This window comes from Anabrus simplex, chromosome 1 (assembly GCF_040414725.1).
Source record: "Anabrus simplex isolate iqAnaSimp1 chromosome 1, ASM4041472v1, whole genome shotgun sequence".
Taxonomy (NCBI): Eukaryota; Metazoa; Arthropoda; class Insecta; order Orthoptera; family Tettigoniidae; genus Anabrus; species Anabrus simplex.
The window spans coordinates 620,686,654-620,699,588 of NC_090265.1; the positions used below are offsets into that span (position 1 = coordinate 620,686,654).

At 44.4% G+C, this 12,935-nt stretch overlaps 1 protein-coding gene across 2 annotated transcripts in view; it reads right to left on the reverse strand.

Annotated features, from left to right (window-relative positions):
- Nucleotides 1–538: 538 nt before the first annotated feature.
- LOC136857207 (uncharacterized) overlaps nucleotides 539–12,935 on the reverse strand; it is a 116,784-nt gene continuing 104,387 nt past the window's right edge. The window contains exons 6-8 of one of the 2 annotated variants that reach the window (XM_068225093.1): nucleotides 9,784–9,894; nucleotides 3,695–5,071; nucleotides 539–3,559 (exon numbers count right to left, since the gene is read on the reverse strand). In XM_068225093.1, the coding sequence (XP_068081194.1) occupies nucleotides 1,212–3,559; nucleotides 3,695–5,071; nucleotides 9,784–9,894 (3,836 nt within the window). In that variant the 3' untranslated portion in view covers nucleotides 539–1,211. Of the gene's footprint in view, nucleotides 5,072–9,783; nucleotides 9,895–12,935 lie in introns of both variants that reach the window. The other variant, XM_067135669.2, reaches the window with a different exon arrangement.

Genomic DNA, 12,935 nt, shown 5'->3' on the forward strand with positions numbered 1-12,935 from the left:
GGGGCTGTACCTTAATTAAGGCCACGGCCGCTTCCTTCCCGCTCCTAGCCCTTTCCTGTCCCATCGTCACCTTAAGACATATCTGTGTCGATGCGACATAAAGCAACTAGCAAAAAAAAAAAAAAAAAAAATAGAAACATCTATTATCTCAAAGTGTCATAGTCGCAATTTTAAAATTATTTCAGGAATATATATTCCATCAATTTATATTTTTCAACATTTTAAATTTTGAGCCTATCATTGATCAGAATGGAAATATTTTACTAATAATGACATAGATTTTGATGTAGGGCCTATCGCAACTAAATGACTCACATAAATAATCACACTCCTATAAAACGTAGACATTGAGATTCTCAGATAAATGCGATGTTTTATGACTTTATTTTATCCTAAATTTCAACTAGTCTGCGTCCATCAATACTTATCAGTTGCCGACGGTTTGAAACATTCTTCTGATACTTCTCCATGACATAAACATGTACATTTTACAGACATTGAAGGCAAGGAAAAGGTAAATTAAAAATTACAGGAACACACTTTCTAGAAAAAGCTTCCATATTATTTTATTAAATTAGCCATCTTTCGATACATCCTCACCAGCAACACGTTTAACAATCATAACCACATACAGTATGTTGGTCAAGTACTTTCACACTTCATTTAATTCAATTTTGTTTCAAAATGCAAAAGTAAACGACAAACAAATAGAGTACACAAGAATTATAGCGCTCAGTTGAAGTTCATTACGATGAAACATTATGTTTCTACATGTTAAATACTTGTTTCGTGAAGTATTCGTGAATCTTATGAACTATACGTACATTTGAGGTTCTAATCAAGAGCGTCCGAAATATAACAAAAAACAGACATCATAAGTAGTTAAAAATATTTGTAAGGATGGATTCGGGCGTGTGGTTGATATATTCCTATTTTGTGGTTTTAAATAAAACCAAGTAAATCATCATTAGGGGCAATCAACAATTATATATCTTAAATTAAAAAAAATTTGTACATAAATATAGCCACTTATAACCAAATTTCGCCCCAATCAGACACCCTAACCCATCCTATAATTTGTGATACAGTCACAAATAAGGCACCATTCTTTTTTGGGAAATATAGGATAAGTACGAGGATCACTCAGGATGGGGGAAAAAAGGGGATCAGATAAAAGCACACACCAAACTTTAAGAAAGTTAAGTTTCAACTCATGTGCTCTCAGAAAATGATTCTGGAGTTACTCTGTGCTTTCTTTTAACAACATAACCAGATTTTCTACGCCGAGTTGGAGATTTGATTACGGAACCGTATGGCACATCGGCTTGCTTTAGTACCTGAGCGAAACTGTTCACATAGTCGTTAAGTTGCACGTATCGAGCTTGCAGTGTAGAATTCTGTGCTGCTGAGCATTGGGCACAAGGATACGGCACAGGGTAAGCAGCGGGAAACATGGGCTGAAGAACTTCCTGAGTGGTATCATTACCTGGACAATAGGGATAGAAAATAACGGGGATAAAACCAATGAAGGCGTATGGTGGCAACTTTTGTGGAATCTGAGCTCCTTGCGATGGAGGATAAACAAACTGAGGGGGTGGTGTACTGGGTGATGTGTTATTTCCTGGGTTTACCAGATAACAAGGGCATAAGCCTGGGCTGGGTACGATGGGCAAAGGATAAGGTATGACCTCCACAGGAGGAGTAGTGCCACCAGGGGGTCTTTCAGTGACTTGAGATCCAGGTTGTCCCGGTGCTGTAGGATAAGTTCCACCACTTGGTCCTCCTGGCTGCCCGGGTTGTCCTGGAGCACCAGGGTATCCTGGGGTTCCCGGAGTTCCTGGTCGTCCGGGCTGTCCTGGTCCTGTAGGATATCCTCCTCCACTAGGTCCTCCTGGTTGTCCTGGCTGTCCTGGAGCGAAAGGGTATCCTGGGATTCCCGGAGTACCCGGGCGTCCGGGCTGACCTGGTCCTGTAGGATATCCTCCTCCACTAGGTCCTCCTGGCTGTCCTGGTTGTCCGGGAGCGCCAGGGTATCCTCCACTAGGTCCTCCTGGTTGTCCTGGAGCGCCAGGGTATCCTGGTGATCCTGGTCGTCCGGGCTGTCCTGGTCCTGTAGGATATCCTCCTCCACTAGGTCCTCCTGGTTGTCCTGGTTGTCCTGGAGCACCAGGGTATCCTGGGGTTCCCGGAGTTCCCGGGAGTCCGGGCTGTCCTGGTCCTGTAGGATATCCTCCTCCACTTGGTCCTCCTGGCTGTACAGGTCCTGTAGGATATCCTCCTCCACTAGGTCCTCCTGGTTGTCCTGGCTGTCCTGGAGCGCCAGGGTATCCTGGGGTTCCCGGAGTGCCCGGGCGTCCGGGCTGTCCTGGTCCTGTAGGATATCCTCCTCCACTAGGTCCTCCTGGTTGTCCTGGAGCACCAGGGTATCCTGGTGATCCTGGTCGTCCGGGCTGTCCTGGTCCTGTAGGATATCCTCCTCCACTAGGTCCCCCTGGCTGTCCTGGAGCGCCAGGGTATCCTGGGGTTCCCGGAGTTCCTGGTCGTCCAGGCTGTCCTGGTCCTGTAGGATATCCTCCTCCACTAGGTCCTCCTGGTTGTCCTGGAGCACCAGGGTATCCTGGGGTTCCTGGAGTTCCTGGTCGTCCTGGCTGTCCTGGTCCTGTGGGATATCCTCCTCCACTAGGTCCTCCTGGTTGTCCTGGAGCGCCAGGGTATCCTGGGGTTCCCGGTCCTCCTGGTTGTCCTGGTCCTGTAGGATATCCTCCACCACTTGGTCCTCCTGGCTGGCCGGGTTGTCCTGGAGTGCCAGGGTATCCTGGGGTTCCTGGTGTTCCTGGTCGTCCGGGCTGTCCTGGCCTTGAAGGATAACCTCCTCCACTAGGTCCTCCTGGTTGTCCTGGTGCACCAGGGATTCCTGGTTGGCCTGGTCTTCCTGGCTCTCCTGGTCCTGTTGGATAACCTCCGGGACCTGTGGGATATCCTCCTGGTTGTCCTGGTGCACCAGGGATTCCTGGTTGGCCTGGTCTTCCTGGCTCTCCTGGTCCTGTTGGATAACCTCCGGGACCTGTGGGATATCCTCCTGGTTGTCCTGGTGTGCCTGGGATTCCTGGAGTTCCTGGTTGACCTGGTCTTCCCGGCTGTCCTGGTCCTGTTGGATATCCTCCTCCACTAGGTCCTCCTGGTTGTCCTGGTGCGCCAGGTATTCCTGGCTGACCTGGTCCTGTTGGATATCCTCCTGGCTGTCCTGGTTGTCCTGGTATTCCTGGAGTTCCTGGTTGACCTGGTCTTCCTGGCTGTCCTGGTCCTGTTGGATAACCTCCTGGTCCTGTTGGATATCCTCCTGGCTGTCCTGGTTGTCCTGGTATTCCTGGAGTTCCTGGTTGACCTGGTCTTCCTGGCTCTCCTGGTCCTGTTGGATATCCTCCTCCACTAGGTCCTCCTGGTTGTCCTGGTGCCCCAGGGATTCCTGGTTGTCCTGGTCTTCCTGGCTGTCCTGGTCCTGTTGGATATCCTCCTGGCTGTCCTGGCTGGCCTGGTATTCCTGGAGTTCCTGGTTGACCTGGTCTTCCTGGCTGTCCTGGTCCTGTTGGATATCCTCCTGGCTGTCCTGGCTGGCCTGGTCCTGTTGGATAACCTCCTGGACCTGTGGGATACCCTCCCGGCTGGCCTGGAATTCCTGGAGTTCCTGGTTGACCTGGTCTTCCTGGCTGTCCTGGTCCTGTTGGATATCCTCCTCCACTAGGTCCTCCTGGTTGTCCTGGTGCACCAGGGGTTCCTGGTTGGCCTGGTCTTCCAGGCTGTCCCGGTCCTGTTGGATAACCTCCTGGTCCTGTTGGATATCCTCCTGGCTGTCCTGGTTGTCCTGGTATTCCTGGAGTTCCTGGTTGACCTGGTCTTCCTGGTTGTCCTGGTACTGTTGGATAACCTCCTGGACCTGTGGGATATCCTCCTTGCTGTCCAGGTTGTCCTGGTATTCCTGGAGTTCCTGGTTTTCCTGGAGTTCCTGGTTGACCTGGTGTTCCTGGCTGTCCTGGTCCTGTTGGGTATCCTCCTCCACTAGGTCCTCCTGGTTGCCCTGGTGCACCAGGGATTCCTGGTTGGCCTGGTCTTCCAGGCTGTCCCGGTCCTGTTGGATAACCTCCTGGTCCTGTTGGATATCCTCCTGGCTGTCCTGGTTGTCCTGGTATTCCTGGAGTTCCTGGTTGACCTGGTCTTCCTGGTTGTCCTGGTCCTGTTGGATAACCTCCTGGACCTGTGGGATATCCTCCTTGCTGTCCTGGTTGTCCTGGTATTCCTGGAGTTCCTGGTTTTCCTGGAGTTCCTGGTTGACCTGGTGTTCCTGGTTGTCCTGGTCCTGTTGGGTATCCTCCTCCACTAGGTCCTCCTGGTTGCCCTGGTGTACCAGGGATACCTGGTTGACCCGGTCTTCCTGGCTGTCCTGGTCCTGTTGGATATCCTCCAGGTTGTCCTGGTGTGCCGGGGATTCCTGGTTGGCCTGGTCTTCCTGGCTGTTGTGGTCCTGTTGGATATCCTCCAGGTTGTCCTGGTGTGCCGGGGATTCCTGGTTGGCCTGGTCTTCCTGGTTGCCCTGGTCCTGTTGGGTATCCTCCTCCACTAGGTCCTCCTGGCTGTCCTGGTATACCAGGGATACCTGGTTGACCTGGTCTTCCTGGCTGTCCTGGTCCTGTTGGATAACCTCCTGGTCCTGTTGGATATCCTCCTGGCTGTCCTGGTTGACCTGGTGCGCCTGGGATTCCTGGAGTTCCTGGTTGTCCTGGTCTCGTTGGGTATCCTCCTCCACTAGGTCCTCCTGGCTGTCCTGGTGTACCAGGGATACCTGGTTGACCCGGTCTTCCTGGCTGTCCTGGTCCTGTTGGATATCCTCCAGGTTGTCCTGGTGTGCCGGGGATTCCTGGCTGGCCTGGTCTTCCTGGCTGACCTGGTCCAGTAGGATATCCTCCTGGTGTTGTTGGGTATCCTCCTCCTGGCTCTCCGGGTTTACCTGGTGTACCCGGTTGTCCTGGTAATCCAGGTCTGCCTGGTTCTCCTGGCTGTCCCGGCTGTCCTGGTCCTGAAAGGAACAATTATATTGAGTATGGCGGTTCCAATCAAATAAATGTATAGCCTAACCTCGTATATATGGATTAACTGGGACAAGAATTTGCGGATAATCAAATAGAATGTAGTGCACATACTAATACAAATTACACACTGTGGAAATAAGTTTGTTTTCACAAACAGTTCAAACATTTGAACACTGTTAGTTCTGCTATTTCTCTTACAACACATTACACATTGTAGGGTCCGGCTCTATGGCTAAATGGTTAGCGTGCTGGCCTTTGGTCACTGGGTCCCGGGGACGATTCCCGGCGGGGTCGGAAATTTTAACCATCATTGGTTAGTTTCGGTGGCACGGGGGCTGGGTCTATGAGTCGTCTTCATCATCATTTCATCCTCATCATGACGCGCAGGTCGCCTACGGGTGTCATATCAAGAGACCTGCACCTGGCGAGCCGAACTTGTCCTAGGATACTCCCGGGACTAAAAGACATACGCCGATTCATTTTACACACTGTGCGTAAATGAATCGTTATAGTTTACCACTAAAATATTGGATAAATTTATATTATGTTAATATTGTATATCGTTTGAATGCACCACGATCGTGCAGATGTTTCACTAACATCAGTTCTGTCGATGTTCTTTCAGTTTAGCCTTCTAGGTAAGCCATCACTCCATCCAGCTTCGTCAATACCTCTGTATTTGCCATCACATTTTCTGATTGTGTACCAGTCTCATTTTCATCTCCACTATTGCTGTATTCGCTATCTGCAGATGCACATGAGGAGACAATTTCACATCCCTCATCGTACACTGCATTAGAATTGAATCTCCGCAGTGGCCTTGGCTGGCGATGGAACTGCGTATGTCGGTAACGCACCAGCTGAGGCGAGCGGGGTGCAATGCTGTTGAAGTGATGGTCGGAGTAAGTAGTCAGCAGTGTGCGAGACTTAAAATGCTTACTACAGAGGGGCGAACGCTTTAGTGGAATGGGTTTTCCAGAAAGGAGACATGAATATGGGCCCAGTGAAAAGAAGATTTCACGAACGGTTTTCCAACTCAGTTCTACCACATCGTAATACTGTGCGAGATTGTATAAGTAAATTCCGAAGCTGCCGTGCCGTATGCAATGCTCCGAAGACTGACAGACCACCAAATTTAACGGAAGAGAAGTATCTGCATATTTCCGACCTGCTCCTTAAAAGCCCGTCTAAATCAATGCACAGCAGATTAGAGTATCTTTCTTCACAGCGCATGGATCAGAAAGAAAGAAGACCTGTATCCGTAGGCTATAAATTTTCTGTCAATCAGGATTTGAGTTTGGTGGTGGCAGAGAAAATGTTTTTCTTTCTTTTATTTGCAAATGGTTTGAGATTCTTCATTCTCAGTCCAAAGATTGGTTGGCAGCAATTCTCCTCCTCCATTCCTCTCTGTTCCCCGTTAGTCTCTTCATTCACTCTTAAGAGCCTGCTCCTACAGTTTGTCTGTTCTGCCTAGAGTATTGAAATCAATCATAAAAATCAATCAATACTGATCTGCATTTAGGGCAGTCGCCCAGGTGGCAGATTCCCTATCTGTTGCTTTCCTAGCCTTTTCCGAAATGATTTCAAAGAAATTGGAAATTTATTGAACATCTCCCTTGGTAAGTTATTCCAATCCCTAACTCCCCTTCCTATAAATGAATATTTGCCCCAGTTTGTCCCATTGTGCCTTCATTCATTCCTTCCATTCCATTGACTATAAAACTATTTGCCTGTAGATTTGACCAAGTAATTGGTCTCTTCTTTTTTTTACTGTTGTAATAGAGATCCTTTTCCACCTATTCTTCTTTCTTCATTTGTGAGCTTTACTGTTCACGGGATGTTTTCCATCCTCCACCGGTACTACATCTCAAATGCCGTAAGACGTATCGCATACACCAAGAATCCACGTTGCCGAGCTATACAAGGCCACACTCCAGATATAGCACTAAATCTCGTTTAAGTCTCTACATTTTGATTCCTTGATGTAAACAGGCCCCTTTTCTTGTAATTGGCTACCCTTCCCTGTGCAATTTTGTTCTTTATGTCGGCTGAACTTTTGTCTTCTTAAGTGATCTTACTTCATAAATAGGTAAAGGTAATTACTTGTCTGAGTGGTATGTCATTAAGTCTAATTTCGACTGCAATATATTAGCGAGTGCATACCACAATTTCGGTCTTCATATTAATTTTCACGTTGTAGTTCTGTCGCAAGATCTTGTTCATTCTTGCTAACGCTTTTCCTACGTAGGGATGACCATTGAAGATCAGAGCAATTCTGCTACTTAACCCGACTCAATCTTATGACACTCAGAATCAGACTATATCAAACTGGCAGTGCAGTACAACCTCGTTTGTTCAGTCCTCTCCGGATCTCCGTTTTATCCGGATCGATTTCCATTTCGTTTTTGTTTTGTTTAGTAAATTCGTTTGTCACTGTGAATAGTCTTTCCTGAAGAAAGTTTCCCTTGGGATTTCGATGTTGAGAAGAATGTTTGGAAAAGTTTACTACCTTCTTTGCTAAGGAACAATTGTCGGCAATACTATATTCTTATGCCCTACTCCAAGCTGCACACTGTTATGCTAGCGATGGCGAAGGATAATATAAATGCCTAGTTTCAAACAGACAACGACGGTGGCTACGACACAGTGCGATAGAAATTAGTCTCCACAGCAAGCAGTGCCGCTGCGGTCTATCCGAGTGCACAGTTCGGGTGGCAGCAATGTCTCCTCAGGGTCACAGTGCGCAACACAGTGAATCGAGAGATTAAAAGCACAACGGTTCTGTAATAACGTAGTACGCAAAGATAGGCTGTTAACAAAGCCAATCAAAAAGCAACTTGAAAAGAGTGATGTGTAAGCCTAAAGATTATCGTATACTAACCAGGTTCACAGTAGATGTTGAAAATCTTTACCACGAAGTTCCAAGCATAAGGCAACGCGTTTGCACTTAGTTATTACCAAAAATCTTGCATCAATGATTTCACTACGCTCGGAATTCACAAATTTTATTATTGCTACTTTTAATTTATCAACTCTTCCGGAAGTAGAGTGGTAGATTGAGGGCATGGTAGCACCCCAGAAAAAAATAGTCAGGAGGTAACAAATCGGGAATACGTCATGGCCAGAGCCTTCATCACGTTATTCGTTCACTGAATTTATCACTTAAAAATTGCATGGAGCCATCGGAGGTATGAGCTGTGGCTCCGTCTTGTTGGAAGAACGAGCCTATAATTTCAATTTCATTCAGTTCCGTAATGAATTGGAGCAAGATTTAATTACAGTAAAGTTCTGATTATATCGCGCTGTTAAAAATGTCGGTCCAAAAATTTGTGAACGTGAGATTGCAATACATGTGCCAATCTTTTGAGAATGAAAGTATGTTTCACCATTTGATTGTGGATTTTCAGATGTACAGAATCGAGTATTTTGCCTGTGTACGTAACCAGTTAAATGAAACCAAGCTTTATCGGTAAATAAACGTTGTATCGAACACGTCCTTACAATGGTAATTAACAAACCGCTCAAACAACTCGCAGAAAAAGAAGAAATAAGGAAGAAAACCTCTTCCTTGCGTCCACCAACTTTAAATCCTGAACGACAGAATTTTTTTACGGATACAGACTTAGCTTCTTTCTTGCTGGTCTATGTGCTGTGAAAACAGATACGCCAGTCTGCAGTGCCAATTTCCGCATGGATTTAGACGGGCGTTTTAAGGAGCCAGGCGGATTTGCCGTTCTACTTTCCATGGTGGGAAGACCTTTACTGTTCAAATCTACTTTAGCACGTGCCAGCGCTAATATCTCTTATACAGTATCATTAGAAGGAACACATCTGTTACTCAGAGCGTTTCCTTTCCGAATTTTTGCCTGTTGAGCACCAAACATATATTTCGAATATGCTCTTAGACAATTTATTTTATTTTGTTTTAATCTTATCTTAGGTTTCTATATTTTTCAAAATTCAACACCCATCCAATGAACTGTATATCTGAATTTTTTCCGAATTAGAAGACCAAATTATCGTATTAAAAGTTTCTATATTCATATCGTAAATTACAATATTTCCCAAAAATCACTTTCCTTTGCCTCCTGAAAGTAAGATAGCTTGTAGTTTTGTGTGGCAGATTAAATCGTTCTCATATCTGCGGGATCTCCAATGTTACTTGTTAATAAACCAAGAACACGAGGACTAATTTTATTTGCCGGAAAATCTGTCAACAAGAAGTTATCGTATTTGAACACCTTCAGATATCACCGGGCTGAACCGGAATTACATCTTGTGGACCGGGGTGGTAGAAGAATTCTATTTGCTATTTGCGTTACGTCGCACCGACACAAATAGGTCTTATGGCGACGATGGGATAGGAAAGGCCTAGGAAGTGGAAGGAAGCGGCCGTGGCCTTAATTAAGGTACAGCCCCGGCATTTGCCTGGTGTGAAAGTGGAAACCACGGAAAACCATCTTCAGGGCTGCCGACAATGGGGCTCGAACCCACTATCTCCCGATTACTGTAGAATACTTCACCCAAGAGTAGTCCGGATTTTTCTACCAACTGACAGGATATTCCTCATTGATTCATGAACCTATCAAACCTCGTTTATATGAGTCCTTTCACAGTGTCGATACACCATTATTTTGCCTTCTGGCGGACATATTGAAAATAATTAGTATTTAAAAGATATAACTTATTTCCGTAATACCTGTTGGATATCCTCCTGTAGGTCCTCCTGGTTGACCTGGTTTTCCTGGCTGTCCTGGAGTTCCTGGTTGACCTGGTAATCCTGGTTGTCCGGGTATTCCACTCGGGTACCCTGAAAACATTTTGTAAACTTTAGAGATATTACACATTTACTTCTGTTTTAAACTATTATATTTCCTGTAAAAAGGTTGTATATATGTACATTATTTACTTTACGAAATAAACTGTGTGTCCTTCTGGCTAATTTATTCTGATTTTCGTAATTAACATCTAATATAGTTTGTAGGCTACGCCAATACCATTCCTTTATCTTTTTACAATTTGTTTCAAGTATCTCTCATTGCATGAAATATAGTCTCCATTCCTAGGCGAAATATAGTTCGTTGAATAGCTTTAACTGATAGAGCGATACACGTCTTTTCTCTTGCGCCATTTCATCAAGAATGTCTTTCGTAGCCCCTCGATCGTCTCACAGCACCACTTTCTCTCCCTACACAGACAACAATTATCCTGTGAATAGTGACGGACACCATTATTTTACCACAGAAACGGGTCACTGTATCTTATCCTCGTTGTTATTGTGTGGTAGACGGGAAATGTTGTCAAAGCTGAGTTCAGAAACTGTTTCATTCATATGTGCATATTTTTTCTTAATCCTCCTTCAGCTTCACTTGGTCACTCTACTGCTACTACATCTATACCAGAACTGTGCAGCTGGGCGCCCGTTAAGATCACTCGCACATCCTTCATACGAAGGTAAATATCGGCTCTCCTAACCCCAACTGCCACCATACACTGTACAACCGGCGCTGGACAATTTTTGGACGAATTCATTAACAAATCATACCTACTACGTAGTTACTTTGCTTTTGGACGAACAAATAGTACACTGACGTTTTTCGACGATGCCAGATTTATAACGTTCTTCAGCTTATCCTAGTTATGTCTGGGCTTACTGGAGCTACCCAGGCTCATTTTAGTTTTTGCAAGGGGGTTAAGACTGAATGCCCTTCCTGAAACCACATGATTTTTGAAATGAAATTGACCGGCATTCGAACCTCAGCCGTTCACGTGAGAAAGACAGCAGCTAAGCCACTGAGCTAATCAACTGCTCCCCCTTTCTCCGACAATACCGGATTTCTTCCTGACATATGTAGCCATATACAGACGCATGCGTGCTGTTCTCTTTCTTCGAATAACGACGCTCGTACTGGCCACTGTTTAATTTGGGGAAGGCTTTTAAAATAAGAAATAGCTGAATTGTATGGATATACAGTAATTCCGATGGAGTGAATTCGTAGCTAGCTTCTCGTTAAGAAGTTTATGACTCGAATCTTGTCCAGTGCTAGCAAGATTTTCAGAATGGAAAATCGTATGTCGGTTGTTCGATTATTGTGTAAAATTATACGTTCTCTGGTATGCTGTTATAACTTGAATTACTGGCCATTTCAAATTATTTGGGATTATTATTATTATTATTATTATCATTATTATTATTATTATTATTATTATTATTATTATTATTATTATTATTATTATTATTATTATTATTATTATTATTATAGATCAGACCTAGTTGGAAAAATTACGATTCATCAAAATTCAGCTAAACATGTCGAAATTCCTTCATTTTTTACTTTAAGCGTCTCCATTTCAACAGGTCTTTCACTGTCCGAAGTACGGCTTAACTCGGATTTCAAGCAATGTGTTCTTCTCCACTTCGAGTCCAGCCTAAAGCTGTAGTTTTGTTGTTCATCACATGTTCTGTTCAGACGAAGGACGATTCATAAAATAATCACTTTACCGTATTTTGATGATAATTATGTGCCTTGTGTTTCACAGCTGTCTTTTGAGATGGATGCTCAAAAGTGAAAAAAAATGAAGGAAGATTGTATTTTAGACATTTTAAGGAATGATGTTTAGCCAGAGTATAGCGAAGATAAGATGCAGTGAAACATGCTATAGAAATTTATCACTCCATTACCAAGTTCTAGTGAAAGAGGTAAAAGAAAACTGTTGCTAATGTTGTCGTTCCATGACTGTTCAGTTGCTGTGTACATACAAGGAATTTTTAGCCTATTTCAATCATTGTCGAAACATCCAGAAAACTGCATAAGGCTGAAATGAACTTGGGAGTGGAAGGATTAATATGTAGTAGGCCCTAGCAATATTCCTCTTAATATTTAATTTCTAATATTCCGATATAACTAGATGTGAACAAAGAAACCGCTCTCTAAACGAGAAATTCTCGTATAGGAACGCTGCTGTCCCACGAATGAATGAGCAGTGCAATGTGTATCAACAAACTGAATCATATTGGTTCATAAATTGGTCCGTGTTGACAGTCTCATAGAACAACACAAGAGGTTGTTGTTAGGTCCTTCCTTTCAATGTTTAATATCATTCATTAATTCCATATTTAATTTTCGTACATGTTTCGAGAAATGCCATTCGCTGAACGAAAAGAACGGCAGTTCTCGAAATATGTTAGAAAATTAAATATTGAATTAATCAAAGTTTTAAATCTGTACCTGAGAGCTGAACCAAGTCACATTTTATGAAACTTAGAGCCATATAAACGTAAGTCCATTGTAATTTTATTTCTATGACAATAAAATAATAATTAAACATTTTGAGTGTTTGAACCTCACTGTCGGCAGCCCTGAAGATTCTTTCCCGTGGTTTCCCATTTTATACCAGGCAAATGCTAGGGCTATATCTTAATTAAGCCCACGGGTGCTTTCGTCCTACTCCTAGCCCTTACCTATCCCATCGTCACCATGAGACTTATCTGTGTCGGTGTGACGTAAAGAAAGAAACAGAAGATAATTTTGTAGAGTCTGTGGAGTACAAGTTTGTACCAGGGATCACGATGACTGAACTGAAATGTCTCTCCATAAGAGAGAAAGTGCGCAATACTGGGAATTATTCCCCCGGGCGGTGGGGGCTCTAGAATAATATCCACAGTATCCCTTGCCTGACGGAAGAGGCGACTAAAAGGGGCACGAGGGCTGTTAACTTGGGAGCGTATGGTGACGACCATGGGCCCCTTAGTTCAGTCCTTGCATTGCTTCCACTTACTTGTACCAGGCTCCTCACCTTTATCTATGCTATCTGTCCTCCCTTGGCCAACTCTTGTTCTTTTCCGACGCC